Below are 21251 nucleotides of genomic sequence, written 5' to 3' on the forward strand. Positions count from 1 at the left end.
GACAGTATTCGTGCGATAGCATCCAATTCAAGTTCAACATTTGTGAATTCTGCCATCCACCTCATGCTTAACTTGAACGCAAACCTGGCCTGCTTATTCATGGTGGACGCTTGATTGAGATACCGGTGTCTGGCACGATATATAATAATGCCGATACATGGTTTTCAGAAAACGGGGAACGAATATTGATCGATACCTTCTAAGGCATTTTGAAGATTCATCTACAATGGCTGGCTGATATATTTACATCCATGTACAGCAGTACTACACCTCTGAGAGGAGCCTCCCCATCTGCTCATCTAAGAATGCCCAATCCTCCTTACTGTCGCCAGGCCCTCCAGCCCAGTGACCCCATATACTGGGAATAACGCTCAAGGTCGCTCTCCCCTTCGGCATATTGTCTACCTCAACCTCAGAATCCTCCGGGGGAAAATACAGATCGGTCTTGCATGGGGCAAGCACAGCTTTCGCCTTGATACTCCCAAGAGCCTTCTTCAGGTCTCCTCCAAATTGTGGCAAGGCTGAAATGTCTCCAAGTTGCCAGGTACGGAGCATGACTAAGGCATCTTCGGGATCGTTCGTAAGCGCCCATGTTTCCCAGAATTTGACAATGAAGTCTTCTGCATCCCGAGCACCGAAGTGGGTGTAGTGATTGTGCCGGTACCAAGGTTGGCTGAAACCCCATCCTGCGTATACTCGTCCCAATGCTTTGAGACCAACTACCCGCTGCTCAGTCGTCCAGGGGCTACTCGAAGGGTACTGTTGCCCCTTGCCGATCCCTAGACTGGTACCGCCACGAGCGGCAATCAACGCACTTTTGACCCCCTCCAAGAAGACGTTGTTGTGAATTGCAGTTTTTGCTGAGCCACATATAGGCGCAATGCAATCCATGAAGTCAGGATACTGAACAGCCCACTGGTACGACTGGGCGGCACCCATCGACCAGCCAACCACAGCTTTGGCATGTTTTACACCAAGTTTCTCGGTGAGTAGCCGATACTGTGCATGAACATTGTCGGCAAACGTGACCGTTGGAAAATTCTCACCGAGGTCAGGCCGGTTTGAAGGAGAGGTGCTTTCACCGTTTCCAAAAAGCGCCGGGACGACGATAAAATATTGTGAAGGATTCAGTGACACGTTGGAGCTCGAGAAGTTTTTGGCGCAATCGTGAACAGCTAGGACTGAAGTCAGCAGGAACATCCACAGATGTGCGGTTCAAGGGCGCCGAACATCCTGTATACCAGGTTGGATTGATGATCGCTGCATTTTGAGGATCACCATAGGTCTTGTATGCTAGTAATGCACCTGTGAGGATTTCACCCGACTCAAGCTTAAAGTCCCCCAGGTTAAATGTTTCAAGTCCATTTCCCGAAGAACTCATCGTAGGCACTGCACTCCTGAGCTGCGGAGTTCTCTATATATAAGGATGGATGGACTTGATATGAAGTTCTGCTCAGTGGTTCTGAGTTACACTTGCAAATAATTCCTCGATTAGGATAGCTATCATATCGGAACCATGGTCTTAAGGATACTGTCGTTATGATGACGTGTCGTCAAAGCTCGCCATAATTGTAGTGCAAAGTGCGGGGTTCAAGATTAGCAGATGTGCGTATCCACAGTACGCCTTAGGGCAATGGTCCCTATCGACTGATCAGCCAGTGATAATCTTTAATCAGTGGGACTGAGGGCATGCTGAGTCCTACGTGCCGTCTACCATTTCGGAGTGGATAACGGCAACAGCTGAGTCGGCGATCATAGCTATATTAGGATTTAGGTAGTCATTGTCGTATGATGAGAATAGATTAACGCGGTATAGTTCCGTAGGATCCTGATAAGAGTATTCATAATATATCTGAGTTGGAGTTGACTACGGTTCAGGATGCCACTATGTACTATGGTGTTGCATGGGGGGGTGTCGAGAGAGCCGACCCGGCTACTTATCCAACCCCGCAATTTGATTCAGGGGTAGCCAAGTGTAAACTTTTAGTAGTTATGTGGGTAGGTACCCATATTACCTTTTTTATCGGGACTCGGGAACAAGATTCCTATCTTATCGATACCTAGTTACTGGGCCTGTGGCTCGTGAGGTACAGACGTGCACTCATTCGTGCAGTGTAGACAATCGTCATTCGGCACGGCTACAGCTCGCAGAGGCTGGGTCAGCTTTATGAATCACTCATTCACTCGCTCACTGGATGTCAACGCTAGTCTCATAGTGGAAGCGTCACTAGGGGAACACCAACATACAGGTATGCCAAGTTTGCTGTTTATATTGAAGGGCGGAAAATTTGATCATGCCTCGTACACTCAGGTCTCTGTTTCTAATATTCATCCAATCGTAATAGAAGAATTACGGATTGACTGTTCCTTACCAACCTTTCTTAATATTGTATTCATCCACTGACTTTCTACACGCCTTAGCATTGTCAAGCGCAGTCGGCATGTCGGAATGAATGCAGAACAAGAAAGGCTGTTCTTCAAAGCCGAGTCTGATCATGGAGCCCTCCTTTTCCTTCACAGAGTCCTCGAAACAGACGGACCTAGTCCGCTCGTAAACGTCTTCCACCGTAGCTAAGTTGCTCGCCGCAACTGACTGGAGTACCCCGTCTTTGTTGTACTGTGTGTCTACATACGCCTCTTCCACGAAGATCAAGTCGTACTTCCTGCACATGGCACCCTGGTGCTTGGTGCCTTTCGCACCGAAAATGGGCACTTTAAATACGGCGCACGCCCTAAGCACGGCATCCATGATAGCCAGATCTCGCTGCATGTAGAAGAATAGTTCTCCATGTGGCTTGATGTGGTTTAGCGGAACATCTTCTGCGTCCAGCATGGCCTTGAGCGCGCCGACTTGATATAGGATCATTGTGTACATATCGTCTGGGTGGATTTCGATTTTTCTGCGACCGAATCCGAGTAGATCTGTTCACAACGGATAAGCGTCTGATCAGATGATGCACACCGCCGCTGGCGAAACACGAGGTGCGTGATTTGCACGCGGCGTACCTTGCAGTCCCGGGTGGGCACCAACAGCTACTCCATGCTCTTTCGCAAGTCGAATGGTTTTCAGCATTGTAGTAGGATCCCCAGCGTGGAAACCGCATGCCACATTGGCGTAGTCGATAACCTTTACTAGCTCGTCGTCCGGTCCCTGGGGAGCAGAGTTATATTAGTTCGCTGTCACAGCTCGTAAAAGCACGGCAAGATAATCGAGGATTGTTACAACGTACCAGTTTCCACCTCCCGAATGCCTCTCCCATGTCGCAATTGATTGCAACTTTCTTAAGATATTGTGCCATTTTTGGAATCTGTGGTATGCTCTAATTTGAGATTCAACGAGAGAATGGACTATTCCGGTTTGTTTCTATAACAATAGTTCAAGAGTTCGATCTACTGCGCAAGACAATATATACTGTAGCTCTTAAAATAAAATGTTCGGATCACAATCACAACAGGCATCTGGAAGGGTTCGGGAAGCTCGTCGCTAAAACCATAATAGCTCTAAATCGTGATCCAGCCAAGAAAGTACTGAGTAGGTTAAGATAGCAGATTCCGCCGTGCGACTCGGGTTGCCTTTCTAAGGTTGATGGGGTGGGTCCGATCTACCCCTAGTTCCTTGCAAGGGGGCTAGCTTTCCAACGTGCAGTGTCGATCGTAGTTCACCACAAATGATCGACGAGAGACGCCGCAACTCCATTTGGAGGTGTCAAAGAATCGGGCTTTGGAATGGTGGGCTCCAAGTATGGCATTGAGGAATCGCCATGAATATCATTACCTTAACGCATCATAAATTAATTAGGGCTGGACACGAGTATTCGTAGTCGAATACGAATAAATTTTAGAATTTCCGCTTACTAATATTCGTACGAATAAAGCGTCTCAAAATCTAGTGGAATACGAATAATCATTCCAAGGGAAAAGTGGAATACGAATAGCCACAATCCTTATTCGTGTCCAGCCCTAATAAATTTTGAGCAACAACTATTGACAAAAAGCACTGAATTGAAATCACTCTCTACTATGTAATCAGTGTTCCAGCGCAGCCATGCCAGGTCCTTATGAGCCCCACAATTTGTACACACAGGACAAAGGCAAAATGAGTCAATTCACTTAAAATACGAACCAGAATCAAGTCTGAATAGGTGATTGTGGCTCAGATTCACTATGTCTACAAGTTCCGCGCTTACTGGCGATGTCTCGTTACATTCGCAGGGGTATGTCATAGCATGGGAGATGAGGCTGGAACCAAGTTATCGGACCAAGCAATGTATTAAGCATGAATAAGGCTCATCATGTTGTTATCATCTCTGCTTTGAATTTGAAAAGGCGAAGATGGGAATAGGATTGTACAGAAATCGGTACATGTCTATAGTCGGGCCGACCCGCAACAAGCCCCTGGGCCTTCCACGGCGTCGTCTACCACCAATACACTTTTGTTGTCAGCCTGGTTGGAGATAGGCACATCCAAGGCCGGGTTGCGAGTGAAGAAATTGATCGGCTTCAGCGTCACCAACATTTTCTCCACAGGCATGACGGGCCAGTCCTCGACTCTCGGATTGTGGGTTGTGCCGAAAGTGTGCCATATCACAATATCCTCGTTCCGCACACTTTGTGGCGCTTCTCGTGATTTGATCCAGGTTGCAATACCCGAGCCAACCTCCGATTGTAGGGTATGTTCTCCAGCTGCAAACCGCTCGACATCTTGGTGTCGGGTCACCCAGATTGGGTGGTCCGTGAACTCCGACCGAATCGAGTGGAATGAGGATGGATGGGCGAGCAACATCTGCGAATAGTGCGGCACTAATTTGTAACCAACAGGGCCGCCAGAAATTGGATTGGTGACGTTTTCGTTGACGATCTTGAAGACGCGACCAGTTCGGTTGTCAGTGTCGAGGGATGTCTCCGTCTCAACGAACTCCTTCTTAGTAACATAGCCAACATTGGCCATGCTGGAGGCATCCTCAACTGGTGCGGGATGAGATTCCTCCACCATGAGAGAATTATTGTGGCCATCGATGGCTGGGTCAACTCGAAGGGAGAACAAGTGTTGGTGATAAGGCGCCATGACTCCGGGAGCGACAACTGTTCCGTAGGGAACCTTGGCCCCAATATCGATAAAGGAAGTGCTCAGGATGCCCGTCGCGCGGACTTCGTAGGATAACTCCGCTGCTTGATTGAACTGGAAAGCAAAGATGTACTCGTAGTTGCTGACGGTGATAATGGTCTGCAGCACAAGCACGCGAGATCGAGTGACGACGGCATTGTCCGTTCGATAGTTGGTATGCTTCCACAGAATGCCATCATCAACCTCGTGGCAGCAGATAACGTTCGGCATCTTGACTGGCAAGCCATCGTTCGTGTGGTGCCACGCATCAAAGTACTTGATGTGTCCCAAGCAGTCACATCCTGGAATGGTATTAACATGATATGCTCAATAATGATACTATTCATGTCAGGGTACTTACCAAGGCCGAGATTGTTTGCGTTCACGCCGCCTCCATTGTTGCCAAAATCGAAAGCAGCCTTTCGAGGGTAAGGGGCTCGCGGGTCTCCGTATGGAACGAACATCTCGGACAATGATAGTCGGTAGAATATTTGTCTCCCATCGTATGTCACGTCGTGGATCACCAGGCCTTCCCGGTAGTTGAAGCCGACCCGGAACCTCCACTTCTCCCAGTTTATCAGGTTGCCAGAACACTGGAAAGACGGACCGGAGGGCTGGACCACATGCAGCGGCTGCACTGTCGTTCGGCGCTCGGGTACCAAATCTGGATGATATTCACTAGTGGAATGAAGTTTAGTTCGATCAAAGGGTCTCAAGTTCCCGTTTACGAGAGCCATTTTCTCGTCTGGGCCCGAAGGAACTTTCAAGACTTCCATTACCTTCATTTCATCTGACAGCTCAGCGATAAACTCCAAGGGATAAGCATAATGATTTGCATCATCATGATCCGAGAACTTGGCATAGAAGAAACACTTCAAAGTTAATTAGCATTTGTTCATATTTATGGTATATCCATCCTTACTATGACGACACGCCGGCTCATATCGTTCATACCATCTGGCGAGTATGTCCACGGATCGCAGATCACGGTAGCCACATCTGGAAGTTGGAGGGCATCAATCGCAACCTGAATTTGAGGGTCATCAAGGCATGCCTTTTCACATTTCTTCATCTCCCCGGCATCCACGTAGGCATGGTTGCCGTCCAAGCTCTTCACATCGTACAACTTCCTGGCCCCCAGATCAACACTAGCCTGCCGGAATTGCGTCGCATTCTCGAGATAGAATTGAATTTGGGCGACACGTGGCGGAGGCGGAGGAAGACGTTTGCTAAGCCTCTCTGCTTCAAGATAGGGGATCAACTGCTGCTTTGGCGGCTCGGAGAGAGTGATGACTCGGAAAATTAACTGCGCCTCAAGGAAGCTATCCCGGACTACGCTTGCAGCCTATGTCGAGCGTCAGTAATGCAATACACACCATACAAATGCCACTGACTGAGGAGATTTCCTGAGGGGTAAGTGGATCGAGGGGATGCATATTTCCTGTGATTGCTGATAGGATGTTTGACCTAGATTTCCGCACCCTCGACACCCGATCAAGGCGCGGTGGTGTATATACTTGAATGCGATTTTACGAGCATTCCTGGGCCTAAAGTACGCAATAGGTAATAGTAATCGCAGAATTGCCTAAATAGGCAACTTGGCGGAAGATCCAGAATAACTAAACTAGCTTAGACGGTTGTTTGGCTAAATCATCGGCTTACCGATCTGTTGAGTCTAGCGCAATCTATCAGAGCTTCGGATCTACCTGTACTGTGTAGGCAGTTCGAGCCCTCTCTCCCCTTTCGATAGAGGAAAGCAGTTACGGCCTTGAAAGCATATGCTTCGGGATACGCGATGGCAGTTGGCATACCTACCTTATCAGCATGTAGCATAGGCGATCCATTGGATTCGCACGAAGGTATCGTACAAAGGCAGAGGATGTACATTTCAAATTGAGCCGTCAGTTTCTTCCTTATCTTCTGAGAGCATGTTAGACGAGTGACAATGGAGCACCCACAATTGCAGAGTATCAAACGCGTTCTGATTGCCAATCGAGGTGAAATTGCCGTGCGATGTATTCGAGCGTGTAAAGCAGTGGACGCGACAAGTGTTGCGATATACACGAAGTCCGACGCAGCGTCTCTGCACGTGACCCAGGCTGACGAGTCTCTTTTGCTTCAGGGCGACGGGACAGCGGGATATTTGGACGTGTAAGTAGGCGATATTCATTCGTCCTAGATATTTCTGAATATAATTTGGCTCATCTGTTCTGACCATGTCGTTAGCGATGATATCCTGCAGATATGCAAAAAACACGCCATCCATGCCGTTATTCCAGGCTACGGGTTTCTCAGCGAGAATGTGGACTTCGCGAAGAGGGTAATAGATGCCGGGATGGTCTTCGTTGGCCCATCTTCGGACTCGATTCTAGAGATGGGCTTGAAACATAGAGCAAGAGAGATTGCAATTCAGGCGAAGGTGCCCGTGGTACCTGGCACCGATCTGCTCGAATCCGAGGACGAAGTATTGGCTGCCGCGGAGCGCCTTGGATATCCAGTAAGGGCACCCTAGAGCGAGTAACGAGAATTTATATTGATGTGATCTCACAGGTGATGCTCAAAGCCACCGGTGGAGGAGGCGGTATGGGTCTTCAAGTCTGCAAATCGACCGAGGACGTTAGCGCTGCTTTCGCCATGGTCCGCAGTAGAGGAGAGAAGCTGTTCAAGAACTCAGGGTTGTTTCTCGAAAAATACTATCTCAATAGTCGCCATATAGAGGTCCAGGTCTTTGGCAATGGCACCGAGACCGTTCACTTCGGCGAGAGGGAATGTAGCATTCAACGTCGGCACCAGAAGGTGGGAGCCGATCTTACATGCTTCAACACGAACTGATCTGACAATTCTTTTAATTAGGTCATCGAAGAGTGTCCAAGTCCGTTTGTTGCAGCTCATCCCGAACTTCGGCAACAGCTGACCGAATGCGCCACGCGGTATGCCATGCGACTGAATTACAAATCCGCAGGCACAGTCGAGTTTCTAGTCGACGATGAGAGCGGTGGCTTCTTCTTCTTAGAAATGAACACCAGATTGCAGGTCGAACACGGAATTACAGAACTGTGTTACGACGTTGATCTAGTCGCTCTCATGTTGCGACAAGCTGATATGGAAAAACTCGGGGCTGGTGGCATCCCATCATCAGAACTCCGCAGTTTGCAAAAGCCTGGTCCTACCAGCGCGGCGATCGAGGCTCGTATTTATGCGGAAGATCCATACCGAGGGTTTGCCCCCAGCCCCGGTATCTTCCAAGAAGTTCACTGGCCGGAACAAGAAGGGGTACGAATAGACACGTGGGTTCAATCTGGCCAGGACGTGAGCCTACACTATGGTACGTACAATTTTATGCTACTCAGGGTATTTCGAGATCTGGCGCTGACAAGAGAATAATAGATCCCCTACTGGCAAAAGTCATGGTGCATGCGCCCACGAGGGAGCAGGCCATAGAGAAGATGGGCGATATTTGTTCAGAAGGCATCGCTCTGAAAGGCCCTACAACCAATCTGGACTTTTTAAGGAAAGTGATGGCCAGCGATGCCTTCGACAAGGGGGATACATTGACAAATTTCCTAGACACCCGCTTCGCTTATGAGCCGTGCGGGATCGACATTATTAGTCCTGGCGCCTATTCGACCATCCAAGATTTCCCGGCACGAGCATCAATTGGCCATGGTGTTCCCAAGAGCGGTCCAATGGACAACATAACTGCTCGTATTGCTAATCTCCTGGTGCACAACGCACCAGGGACAGAGGTTATTGAGATGACCTTATTTGGGGCGGAGCTCCTATTCACATCCGCAGCAGTGGTATCAGTGTGCGGTGCAAGCGCTCTAGTGACTGTTGACGGAAGTGAGCGACCTATGTGGTCTACTCTCGTGGTCAAGGCTGGTCAAACTCTGAAAATCGGTACAGTTAGTGGTGTTGGCTGTCGAATGTACCTCGCTGTTCGAGGAGGTTTCCCTAATATCCCCCTATTTTGTGGATCCAGGTCAACAACTCCAAGCCTGAAATTTGGTGGTACCCAGGGACGAACGATCCGTAAAGGTGATTTCCTGCAACTCACGGATTTGACTTCGACGTGGGCGGCCGAGACTCATGAATACACTCTCCCGTCCGCCATGATACCACCGATGGAGGTCAAGGAAGTGTATGTTCTACAAGGTCCCCACGATTCCGACGACATAATGACCATGGCGGACAAGGACATGTTGTACAACACAGAATGGAAAGTGGGCCACAATTCGAATAGAACCGGTGTCCGCATTATTGGCCCAGCACCGGAATGGGCTCGAAAAGACGGAGGCGAGGCTGGTTCCCACCCTTCCAACTATCTCGAGTAAGTTGTCACCCCGCGATCAGATCCATTGATGTTGGTTTCCCGAACGCTAAAGCTTTAAAGTTATGGCTACCCTTCTCCTGGAGGTGTGAACTGGGGCGGTGACTCCGGCTGTATATTCTCAGTGGACAGCCCGAATTTCGGAGGACTCATCTGCTCGACCACGGTGATCTCCGCCGAGATGTGGAAGTTGGGCCAATTGAAACCTGATACCTCCTTTCGCATGATACCCGTGTCTCTCGAAGATGCCGTCCAGCAAATTCGCCGTGTCGATCTATGCCTTTCGGCTATTGCGGATGAAATCGATGGAAAGCTTGCGGCTGCAGTACAGCCGGTCTGGAGTCTTGGTCGCAGTGATATCATACCGTACGGTGCTGTTTTGCAGACCGTCCAAGCATCCTCGGAAAATCCACTCCGACCTAAAGTGGTGTATCGACAGGTACGTATCAACACATTGGAGACGAAAATGCTTGTTTTGCTGACTCCCCTAGGCTGGGGATAGATTCCTTCTGATCGAATTTGGCGAGCAGAGGACGGATATTGCCGTGGTCGCTTTAATTCGGCTGCTAATGGAGAAGTTGGAGTCGCTGGCCGATCTAACGCTGCTCCTCACCCCACATGTGGGATCAGTGACAATCGAATACGATCCATTCCAGATATCCCAGAGCAAGCTCCTGTCGCGCATTCATGAAATCGAATCCAACATCCTGGCGACGATCGATATAACCATTCCTTGCCGTGAGATCCGATTGCCACTTGTGATGGACCATCCGGATGTTCAGGAGTGTATCCAGAGATACATGGACACGGTCAGGAACAAAGCAGCATATCTTCCCGACAACATTGAGTATCTCCGCAAGTGCAATGGCTTGCAGTCACGAAGGGAAGTTTTCGAGAAAATGCTCCATACGGAATACGTAGTGGTGGCTGTTGGGTTCCTCTGCGGTGCTCCAATGCTCTTTCCACTGAATCCGACATTCCTACAGTGTCAAAAATACAACCCCACAAGGGTGTCGACTCCGGGTGGAACCTTAGGGCTTGGTGGCTCCATCGTGGCTGCTTACCCCATTGAGCAGCCAGGAGGGTACATGATTGTCGCAAGGTCCTTAGAGCTGTGGGACCCATTCGGGACCAAGCCAGGATTTACCTCGGAGAGGCCATGGATGTTTGAACCTTTCGACAAAATCAAATTCTACGAAGTGAGCGTCGAAGAGTACGATTTGCTAGCACTAGATTTCTCTGCTGGGAGATATCAGTGGCAGGTTTCAGAGTCGTCTTTCAATGTGCGCGAGGCATATGACACGTTCCAAAAGGCGAAGTCCGATGCTAGTGTTCTCGAGTACAAGAGGCGCCAACAAGAAGGACTGAAGGAGCAAGAGCAAATTGAAAGAGGCCTTTACTCCACGTGGAAGGCCGAGATAGAATCGGAAGAGAAGGCGGAATTGGGAGGTGAGAGTACGGTGGACCTAAACGACACCAACTCCGTTTCATCACCAATGGCGGCCAATGTGTGGAAGGTAGAAGTGAAGCCCGGAGACGAACTCAAAGAAGGCCAACTCATCTCGATCCTGGAAGCCATGAAGATGGAGGTCAATATCTATGCTCAAAAGAGTTTAGCTGGCTTGAAGGTCGATGCGATTCTGAAAAAGCCTGGAAGTATCGTCGGTGCTGGTGATGTGATTCTGAGCGCTAAATAAAGAATACGTATATGAAAAGAGAGCACGCAGGACTATCTACATAATATATACTGCAACATCGAGATGTATTTGTCTGGCCAGAAAGAACAGGGTGAATTGGATGCCAAAGTCGAGTCTGGGTTCGTCTCTTATCATTCAGGCAACTTTGGTATTATTTTCTGTCTGACTCAGCCAACTGCTGGAATTTTGAGTGGTAATTATTATTTTTCGAAGTACGCATATTCATTCATCAGCTAGCCCTGCATCCTCCAGAAGTATTTCTCACAATACTAATCCCCTCTGTCAATCCCTGAACGCGATAGTGGGAAGCCGCACTGAATTGCTTAACAGTATTATCATATAAGCATTTAAGGACGGTAAGGGGTGAGGAATAAGGCAATAGTGGTGTAATATTAGTGACAATCGTTATCCACATTGTGAGCTCTTCCGATTTTATTCAATCGTCAAGGTCTAATACGATTTGAAAACAGCATTAGTGCGCAGGTTGATATATTCCCCGGCGCTAATAGGGGGATATTTTGCACCGTCTCCTTTCAAACTTTCAATGCATTCGACAACTTTGCTACGATCAGCTTGAACGAAATAAGGCATTGAAAACCTCTCCTTCGTAAGCTCCAACCCATCTCCTAATTCACGTTCCGCCGGAGGTTCCACAACACGGTGCAAGTTGGATTTCAGGCTGTCGTTGGTCCTGTTGGGCATCATCATTAGTTACTTTCCATATGGTACATATTATGAGCATGTCACGGTGAAGAGGGGGTATCATCGTCTCAGTGCTTACCATCGCATAAGGAAATCGCCAACATTCACTATCACAGATCCCTCCACAGGTGTGGCAACGACTGCGCAGTTTTCAGTTATGGTTCGGTTTTGCACTACGGAGAATGCACTTACGATACGTGCCGGGATTTTCAGGATTCTCTACCTGCAATCCTCCAACATCATCTTGGAACAAGATCGTGATAGTACCAAAATCGGTGTGAGGTGAGGTCCGCGCCGTCTCCCCAGAGCTCAGTGTGGCCCGCTCAATCGGAGGATACCTAAGGAAGCGGAACAAATTGTCTGCGTCTTCGTGGTAGTGGACAAAGTAGTTTTCCTCCAGGCCAAGACCTATGGCGATGGATCGGAGGATGTCCAGCGTCAGCTCTTGAGCCTCCATGAAGAATTCTTTGACGAATTCCTCAAATCCGGGAAGAACATCTTTGGAAGGATAACGGTTGGGCTCACGTTCCTGGCCGATGCCCCAATACGGGCCAGTCTCAAATAACTCCTTTGCATCGGGGATGCCTCGATGTGCCTTCAAACCGTTCTCATCGTTAGGATCCAGATTTGAGAGTTTCTCCATACCGACGGGTCCATAACCCCGAGCACAAATTTGGAGATTCCCCGGTATTGACTCTGGCTCCGGCCGGCGCAGCTCAGGGCTCATTAGTACTTCTTGAGGGAGGAGGAAAAGCTTTTTACTCTATATTCAGGTGTAAGCATTCTCCCGAAAAGGGGTTGATGGTATTCAGCCAAAAGAGAGGCCGCAAGCCACATCGACAGACTGCAAAGACGAAGTTTCAGTGACATACCCAATCGAAAAGAGCCTGAATCCTTTCTTTTGGGAGTCCATGATTCACCAGGTACACAAAACCATAAGTCTTGAACGCATAGGTGACCCGATTGGCAGTTTTCATTCTTTCCTCAGAGGTACCGGCACGGAAACCGGAAAAGTCGAAGACGGGCAGGGACGAGTCCAGTACAGATGTTGAAGGCATAATGACTTATCGGTATAATGATGATGGTAATATTATCTGACATGCTCCACAGCAATTCCGGAGTCAAAGTTATGGCTAAGCTGATTATCATGAAATATCTAGGAATAATATACCACCTCCAGATGAAGAGGCGCTTCACACAATGTAGTGTCTCCAGGTTTGGGCGGGGAAAGTGATTGGCATGACAATATGTGGTCAAGCCTACCGTTATCCGTCTCGATATCCTAGCTTCAGAGATGCGGCTCGCTTTTCTGCAAGTGGCATGGCGCGAGGCCTTCAGTTTCCAGTGTCCGGGGAATGATCGACCCAACTCCTGACACTGATATCAGTATGCCAAGTGCAACACTACGTTTCTTCCATCAAATTGATTCATTTTAAATGCTGCGCTCGATCACATGTGATAAGTTCGATAAGTAGATTGTGACGAGCACGTGAAATTTAGTGCAGATGCGGACACAAAGATACTAGCACTGACACACTGATATGGTAGCAAAGAGAAGATTTTTCAAGAGAGCGTTCGAAGATGTACTCTTTACGTCTTTCCAAGTTATCAATTCAGGTTCTATTCGTCACCAACTCAACTTCAGAACATAAAATATGTGGCCTGCCTGTCCGTCTCTCTAATGAATCTCTCAGTGGGCGACTCCCAGAGCGGCCTCCCCTCGGGGGCCGGTGGATCCGTCGTTGCCGATTTCTCCCAGATCCTTTCCGTCGACGACATTATATATTCCCGCGACCGGTCACGGTAGACCTCCATCATGGCAGCATGTTTTCGCCGTACCCAATCCCGATCATCCGGTGTTACGGCCTCCCGGGCGACCATGTAGAAGGGGAATGGCACGGACGAGTCGGGGCCGCAGCCGGGTTGCAGTCGATCCATCAGTCGGAACAGGTGTCTTCGGATCATCTGGACGCGTGTAGACCTCGTGGGATCCAGAAACACACGGCGCATTAGGAGAATATGCGCGGTCCAATAGAAGCATTCGCAGACAATGTCAAGAGGAGTTTCATCAGATGGAGCCGGAGATAGAGCAGTGGATTCGCCGGACATGGTCGCGTTGTTATCTTCTCCGCGAAGCATCGCGTCATAGTAGCGGCTCCCCCATATGCGCATCTCGGTCTCCAAACTGTATGCCTTAGCTTGAATCCGAGATTGCGAGCTATTTTCCATCACTATATCTGCACTTAGCACGGATATCTGGGCTAGGAAGCAGAGAACTCGTTGCGGACAACCTTGCATCTGGCGGAACGAGGGGTCCGCATGATCAAGGTCCTCATTGCTTTGGTACATGTAGAAGTCCAGTGGCGCCAATGGAGCGCGAAAACGTAGATGAGCGAGTACAACGTCTACCATCGCGAACCGATAGACGAGTAATCGCGGGAAGATGGAGTTGGCAGGTTGATGAAGGTAATTCAGGCCCCGAATGAAATGTGAAGCACACTTCATGTGGATTTCAGCGCATCCGATCCCCGTCATAAGCACTGATGACGTTTGCATCATGATGGCGGCTAAAGCAATCTCTCTGTGCGAAAGTATCGAGAAAACACCCTTTGTCTGGAAGATACTTCCAGACTCAACTCTGGTGGCTTCGCCCGCATCTTTGTTCCCACATAGATCATTCAGAGCCTCCTGAAGAGAATTGAGCGCTCGTGTTTGCCGTAACGACAGTAAACCCTCGCTGCTCCGACCGTAGTTGTACATGTGACCAGTAGCGACCGAGAGTATGCCATGTAGGAGGACTGGGTAGGAGAGTGCGACAAGAGCAAGCTTTCGATACGGGTTCTGAGCTCCATCATACGCAGGTATACAAGTGCAGACTCGTTTGAAATCTGAGTTAGTTAGCAATTGCCGAGTTCCCGGACGAGTAAATTATCATTTTTACTGACAATATGCAAATGCAATCTCCTCCCCTGGGCTTTGAAATATCTGGAATAGGAGGCTGTTTAACGTATTATCAATGACCCAAGAGCTAAAGCCGGCGGGTTGCGAGACGTCTTGGCATGATTCATCATCCCCTGATATCCCATCCTGGATGTCGTTGTCGAGCTCTTCCACAGTCGTGGATTCCTGCATCTCAAACCCTCCCGGGAAATCGTCTTGAAAGGGTAATTCTTTAGAACCATGCGGTTCGTTGGTGGATCGTATGATATCGGGCCATCGTAGACATTGCGCATCCATAAAGTCGGCTCCCAGCTCCGGAAACAAATCGAGCGATGCTGGGTCTAAGTCCAGTACATTTGGTGGGTCTTCAACCACTGGACGCGCCGTGAGAATTTCTTCTTGGGTATATGAGCGAACTCTCTGCATCGGCGCCTCAGTAACCCTAGTTGTAGGCTGCAATGGTATCTCTGGCGAAGGTATTCGCTCGCTGCGTGTAGCATGTGTCGATGGAGGTGACGCCAGAAATCCTTGAGCGGTAGAGGTCGTTACGCGTTTGGTGGATTTGTTCTTCTGGCGCTGTGCCTTATCGAAGGAGTTAATACTGCCAATGCTTGTCCATTTCAATGTCGTCTGGTAACCGCATTCAAGACCACGGGATTGGCAACTCCGGCATATCGGTCGTTGTTCGTCACACTTCCGATGCTTGCGACGACATGTGGTGCATCCTGTTCGTTATCAGCAGCTCTCCAGTTCCCCGAATGAGCAGATCACAGGACAAACCGAAGCGTGATCTTGACTGAACGCTGGCCGCCTGCATCTTTATTCCTGCACTTCGTCGTGATATTCCGGGATATTTCTTGACAATGAGGGTATCGCGATAGTCTATAGTGCTCGACAGCAAGCGTAACGCGATACTCTCTCAGTCCTTCGTAGTATTTCATAGCAACATTCTGGACTATATAGAGAACTGTTTGGAGTTTATCAGTTAGCCGAAAGGCGGGGTGTGATAGGGAAATGCTGATCATCAACATGAATGCCATGAAGCACTAAGTTGATAACTCGCCGAAGGAAGTATAGCGTTCATCCCATATTCCCAAGTATTGCTCCAATTTTCAGGGGTCGGAGCGGAATCAAGGAAACCATTCTAGCGGCTCCAAGTTTCTCAAGGGAATTACATGCAAGATACTGGTATCAACCTTATCTATCCAGGGTTTGCTAGACATTCATGCGAGGACATGGATAGTGGGAATGACGAATGAGCGAGAGAGAACTAAAAGTTAACCACCAATGAGGCGGAGGAAAGGGATCGGCGCTTGTAAAAAAAACCAGAAAATCGATGCTTAGAGAGCTGGAATGGAATCACTAACTATTGGGAAAATGGAGAAGAATGAGACTAGTAACCGTTCCCCAGAGTAGTTAATCCTGAGATAGCTTATAAGCCACGATATGACATGATAAAAGTGCAAGAAAGGTGACTCCGACTATGTATAGTTTAGGGAATGATTAACTAACTAACTAGTTAGTTAAGTTAACTTTAGTTAACTAACTTAGTTAGCGTGCTTAGTTAGTTAGCTACACTAAGTTAAGTAGACATGTGTCTGGGCACACCCCCGAAAATCACCAAATTTGATCGCCATACACCGTATCTTGAGATACACTGAAAAACACGTACAAATGCAAATTCAGTCTACTTTTTTGATTTCTTAATTGGGAAATATCTAATATTTCGTACGCCACCCTTTTGCCTTGGTTAATGCCTGTAGACGTCGCGGAATTGAGTCAATCAGCTCTCGGATCGTCTCCTGAGGGATCGCCCACCACGCCTCCTTTAACGCCGCATTCATGGCCTCCCGTGCCTCCTCCGAGGCGCCCATCATCTTCAATTCAGGGTGGAGCTCTATGACCTTGGTTTCAACAGATGCCACATGTGTTCGATGGGGTTGATGTCTGGGGAATTGACCGGCCAATCTATGACCCAGATGCCGTGCGTCTCCAGCCATTCTTGGGTGATTTTGGCCGTATGGATCCTTGCGTTATCCTGGATAACAATATCCCCGGGCTCGTACGTATGGAGGAGTCCCTCCTCCAATGCAGCGATGTAGGATTTCGCGGAATACCCCTGTCTTGCGGAGGTTTCGTCGCGGTCCATGATCACCAGATCTGATCGCCTATCACGCGAAATTAAGCCCCAAATAATCTGCGAAATCGCCTTCCCTGACGTCTTTGGCTCTACCATTCACGGTTTATACGCTTCGTGGTACAGGCGCCATACCCATACCTGCTTACCGCCCGCCCCGTTCTCATACGAGCACTCGTCCGTAGAGTGGGTCCGGGAGAAGTCGAATTTAAGGAATTCGTGGGCAAACCGGAGGCGGTCTTTTGCGTGATGGGGCTTCAGGTGAGGCCTCTTTTTCGCTCGCCATTTCGTAAGGTGATATTTCTTAAGGGTTCGGTAGATGGTCTTCCTAGAAACGCGGAGGTACGAAATACCTGCGAGGAGCTCTCCGTACTCCATTTTAGGAAATCGACGCACGATTTGAACAATATGCCGTTCGTCAGAGCGTGATAGCTTATGGGGACCCTCTTCACGGGATAAGGATACGGTGGTTTGGTGTTTTTTCCACCTCTCTATAGTCCCATACACAGCGTGTCGAGAGACGCGAAAGTTGCGCGCGATTTCAGTCTTCGGTTTCCCATCTTCAATAGCCTGAATAATCCCAACTTTTTGATAGACTGATAACTCCTTATTAGGCCCTCGATTACCACTAATTTCTGTGCCAAAAGGCCTCATTTTGGTAAAGTTATTGATTGTCAAAGTAAGTGGTGGTGTAGAGATATTCAGCTGAGAATGGGGTCTGTGCCCAGACTCTTGGCTTATGCCTTATGGTAGTACTCCGTACTTTAACTAGATAATAGCACTGCACTCCTTTAATATCTTGCGAACCGTTGGCACCGGCGCTCTTTTTGGATGGAAGAGATTGGGGGCGAGTTTCTCGCTCCCTTCATCGGCGGTGATAGGTTCTAGTACCATATTGCAAAGCAATCTATTTCATACAACCTTGTCGACCATGCATTCCAGCACTTCTATGCGCGTCCTTTTGATTATACACGCGCTCTGAATTCCCACCAACCTATCGATTATTATTGATCGATCGCGATCTCATTAGCCTTCTCGCTTCTGTGTCGTTTACGGAGTTCGCCTTCCGCGAGCGAGCGAACTCGTTCCCGAAGCCTGGTCGAAGTCAAAATCATTGGGAATCAATCTCTCCCACCAGTCAGCAAGCAGGAATAAACTCGTATAGTTTGAATTTTGTTGATTCTGTTCGATGTCTAATGACTTACTATAAATGAAGATCTCTTGGCAGAGTGCTCACGATCACTGTTGGGTACTTGGAGACCTGGATATCTCGCATAATGTTTTTCACGATGCACCATCCCCAGGAGACGGCCCTAAGTTACAGGAAACAAATCACCAATTCTTCCAACATCCAAAGGGCTACATTTCATGGAAAACAGAAACATTAGATATGTCTAAACAGTCTATATGTCAGGGGAGGATCTAGTCCCATGTCCGTCTGTTGTAAACGGGCTCACGGGTAACATCAAACCTGCTGACCCGACTTTGGCTGCCGGTAAGCCTCCTATCGGATAGCGGTTTCTATATGCTCTAAACCCGTCCGGCAGCATACTTACAGCAGAATATGATACAGTCGTCTTGGCCTTGTCTGCCAAGTGTGCGGAGCCAGAATTGGCCAAGATAGCAGACGAATGTTCTTATCATGAAGTGGGAGACCATCCAAGATTAAGCTCCTTGAGAATATCAAACGGGTATGTAAACGTTGCTGTCCGCGACTTGGCCCTCCCAGTGGCTAATGAAAACGCTATCAAAGTTATTCTCTGAGTTATATTGCTTCTACTAGCAAACCATCCACACTTCGATTGATCCAGGCTCAGTTCATCTTGCGATTGCTCGATTATTCCACTGTCATAGTCTTAGCCCTTGCCTCCCCGTAATTATCAGCATCTTGTCTAATCTATTCATGAAGCACTATATTACCCCTTTTCCTAACCCCTAGGGGAATGAGGAAAGTGTATAAAAAGACATGGCTGGCCTAGACTCGATTGCTCCTCTTTTTAGCACGCAGCTAGTCGGTTCTGACCAACTTCATTCTCTTATTGCCGCGTCTCAATATTATTTCATCAACAACATGCGTATCTTATCTACTATTTCTCTGGCTGTCCTCGCTGCGGCGGCACCTGTCGAACTGGTGGAGCGTCAGTTTGGTGGTGGTGGTGGCGGATCAACCTCGAATGAGTTAACTCAGGGCAGCTGCAAGGAGGTTGTCTTCATCTTCGCGCGTGGTTCAGGGGAGCCTGGAAATATCGTGAGTTCATGGCATATTCCTGTTCAACCGGGAACGATAAACTAAATCGATTTGAAAGGGTATGATCATCGGGCCCCCCTTGATTAGCGCCCTCAAGGCGCTAGTCCCAAATACGGCCGTCCAGGGCGTCCCATATTCGGCAGGTATTGCAGGCAACCTACAACGCGGCGGTACGGATCAAGCGTCTATCAACACAGCCACCCAGATCTTTAACCAGGCGAACACGAAGTGTCCTGATTCTATTATCATCGCCGGAGGGTATTCGCAAGGCGCTGCCCTTATGCACCGCACGATCGAGAAGCTACCCGACAATGTTAAGAATAAGATCGCTGCCGTCGTCACCTTCGGTGATACCCAGAACGAAGAAGATAAGGGTACGATCCCTAACTTCCCTCCTGAGAAGGTCAAGATCTTCTGTAACGAAAACGACGGAGTCTGCGGCGCCAGCCTTTCGGTTAATGCGGGCCATATGTCGTACTCCACCTCGATGAAACCCGCAGCCCAATTCCTTGCTGATGGCGTTAATAAGGCCAAGCAAGGTGGTGGTGCTAGCAGCGGCAGCTCCTCTGGCAGCTCCTCTGACGGCTCCTCCGGTAGCCCAACTGGTGGCCCTAGTGGCCTTGGTGGCCTCGGCGGGATCTCTGGCGGCGGCGGACTTGGCGGGCTCTCTGGCAGCGGCGGACTCAGTGGGCTGTCTGGTGGTCTGGGAGGCCTCAGAGGCGGTGGACTCGGCGGTCTGATGAGCGGCGGCCGTGGTGGACTTGGCGGTCTGAGGGGCGGTTCTTAAACGGATGTTGCGGAACGGAAGAGCGGATGGGATTCTCTATGTTCAGCTTGATGTGGCCGTGTGTATCAGAGAGCGAAGCTTTCCACGATATCAAATTCGATCATGGATCCATTCCGCTCTGCTTCTATCCAGCTACCGTGCCTCTACGAACAATGTGCAAAAAACAAAAAAAAAACATACAGCAATGGGAGTTCCCCATAACTCTCCCGCCGGTATAAAAGAGGTCGAAATCAGAGTGTCAATACCACCGAGAGACGCGGAGCCGTCGATAATACACTCTCTGCACCCAGGGTAAAGCTTGTAAAGATGCCGTTTCTCCTTAGTTTTCCAGTCTCGCTCTCAGTCACCGTTTTGTTCGTAGTCTACAGTACTCTCCTTCAGTTCTAGTCTCATCAAATTCGGCGGTATTCGACGCTATCAATACTCCAAGCAGCGAAAGTTCTCTACATCCATTCTAAAGAAACGTCTCGACAGTGGCACCACGACACTTTATTATGAATGGCGAAGCCCGAGAACAGGAGGCAGAAGAACTTCTAGCTGATTTCCAGAGCAAGCCCCTCGATGATACGGTCCCAGTATCGGACAGAACTTCGTACAAGCGCGGCTACGCTATGAGGCTCGTCAACCCAAGTGGAGAACTGATTTCGGGACCCGTCTGGGAGGTTTCTAATGTGAGGTCTGTCTTCTACTTGTGCATAGAAGGATAGTAACATCCAGGTAGTGGATTGTCCACGAGCTTCCTTCGCTTACCAGAATCTCAAACGAACCTAGGCGCAAAAAGCGGACTGCGAGTCTGCGACTGCTCTACCGCCATACAAGATTGTCATTACCCATGACCTCCATCGACACCACAGCTAATCTTTCGTGATTCTTAAACCCTTTTTGCGAACTATTAGCGCCAAAACCTCTTCCATACCGCGATGTTGTAACATCTCACGGCACGTATCACGTATACCCGCTGCAATCTATCGAATCACGGTTTGCTCCCGCTTCAACTAGAAGCTTTGCTTCAACAAGCCCACTAGAGAGTACTTTCTGGAACCTTTGCGATTCGCGACAGAGTACTCTGTAGGGATGAGTGCAGATGGTATGGGATGATATGCCTGCTCTTGTCCAACAACAACAACAACAACAACAGCGACGATACATGATAGCCTACTTAAAGCGAGCGCCTCGGATAGCTCCAACTTTCGCGTGTGATTGCAAAGTTAAGCTTTAAGTCCGCTGGGAATGCTACGTACCAGAGGGCCTGTCCGCCGCCAGCCCGATCACCCGAGCAAATCTGAATTTGTAGTTTCAATCGGCC

The 21251-nt window shown here is 48.9% G+C and overlaps 7 protein-coding genes across 7 annotated transcripts; 2 read left to right on the forward strand and 5 right to left on the reverse strand.

Moving 5' to 3' along the window:
• Nucleotides 1–232: 232 nt before the first annotated feature.
• P152DRAFT_440651 (homoserine acetyltransferase family protein) lies at nt 233–1467 on the reverse strand. The gene is made up of 2 exons (XM_033677672.1): nt 1231–1467; nt 233–1175 (listed from the first exon to the last, which is right to left on the reverse strand). Exons 1-2 carry the CDS (start codon nt 1379–1381, stop codon nt 265–267), a joined length of 1062 nt encoding a protein of 353 aa, XP_033531686.1. The 5' UTR covers nt 1382–1467; the 3' UTR covers nt 233–264.
• Nucleotides 1468–1699: 232 nt separating this feature from the next.
• P152DRAFT_516209 (LamB/YcsF) lies at nt 1700–3473 on the reverse strand (the record flags this gene model as incomplete). Its single annotated transcript, XM_033682937.1, has 4 exons — nt 3231–3473; nt 3007–3151; nt 2377–2922; nt 1700–1758 (listed from the first exon to the last, which is right to left on the reverse strand). The coding sequence occupies exons 1-4, from the start codon at nt 3297–3299 to the stop codon at nt 1700–1702; spliced, it is 819 nt and encodes a 272-aa protein (XP_033531687.1). The 5' UTR covers nt 3300–3473.
• Nucleotides 3474–4366: 893 nt separating this feature from the next.
• On the reverse strand, nt 4367–6540 carry P152DRAFT_440657 (amine oxidase; the record flags this gene model as incomplete). Its single annotated transcript, XM_033677673.1, has 4 exons — nt 4367–5406; nt 5466–5976; nt 6027–6449; nt 6499–6540. The coding sequence occupies 4 exons, from the start codon at nt 6538–6540 to the stop codon at nt 4367–4369; spliced, it is 2016 nt and encodes a 671-aa protein (XP_033531688.1).
• A 723-nt stretch (nt 6541–7263) lies between these two features.
• P152DRAFT_460869 (urea carboxylase) lies at nt 7264–11294 on the forward strand. Its single transcript, XM_033680007.1, has 6 exons — nt 7264–7601; nt 7655–7900; nt 7958–8429; nt 8492–9434; nt 9498–9873; nt 9926–11294. Exons 1-6 carry the CDS (start codon nt 7440–7442, stop codon nt 11129–11131), a joined length of 3405 nt encoding a protein of 1134 aa, XP_033531689.1. The 5' UTR covers nt 7264–7439; the 3' UTR covers nt 11132–11294.
• Nucleotides 11295–11581: 287 nt separating this feature from the next.
• Nucleotides 11582–12891, reverse strand: P152DRAFT_493300 (Clavaminate synthase-like protein; the record flags this gene model as incomplete). The annotated part of the gene is made up of 4 exons (XM_033682195.1): nt 11582–11822; nt 11913–11973; nt 12026–12596; nt 12706–12891. The coding sequence occupies 4 exons, from the start codon at nt 12889–12891 to the stop codon at nt 11582–11584; spliced, it is 1059 nt and encodes a 352-aa protein (XP_033531690.1).
• Nucleotides 12892–13474: 583 nt separating this feature from the next.
• Nucleotides 13475–15590, reverse strand: P152DRAFT_468026 (uncharacterized protein; the record flags this gene model as incomplete). The annotated part of the gene is made up of 3 exons (XM_033680805.1): nt 13475–14721; nt 14779–15498; nt 15554–15590. 3 exons carry the CDS (start codon nt 15588–15590, stop codon nt 13475–13477), a joined length of 2004 nt encoding a protein of 667 aa, XP_033531691.1.
• Nucleotides 15591–18569: 2979 nt separating this feature from the next.
• On the forward strand, nt 18570–19945 carry P152DRAFT_460874 (cutinase-domain-containing protein; the record flags this gene model as incomplete). Its single annotated transcript, XM_033680008.1, has 3 exons — nt 18570–18601; nt 18664–19158; nt 19217–19945. The coding sequence occupies exons 2-3, from the start codon at nt 18982–18984 to the stop codon at nt 19943–19945; spliced, it is 906 nt and encodes a 301-aa protein (XP_033531692.1). The 5' UTR covers nt 18570–18601; nt 18664–18981.
• Between the last annotated feature and the right edge of the window lie 1306 nt (nt 19946–21251).

This window comes from Eremomyces bilateralis, assembly GCF_010015585.1.
Source record: "Eremomyces bilateralis CBS 781.70 unplaced genomic scaffold P152scaffold_20, whole genome shotgun sequence".
Lineage (NCBI taxonomy): Eukaryota > Fungi > Ascomycota > Dothideomycetes > Eremomycetales > Eremomycetaceae > Eremomyces > Eremomyces bilateralis.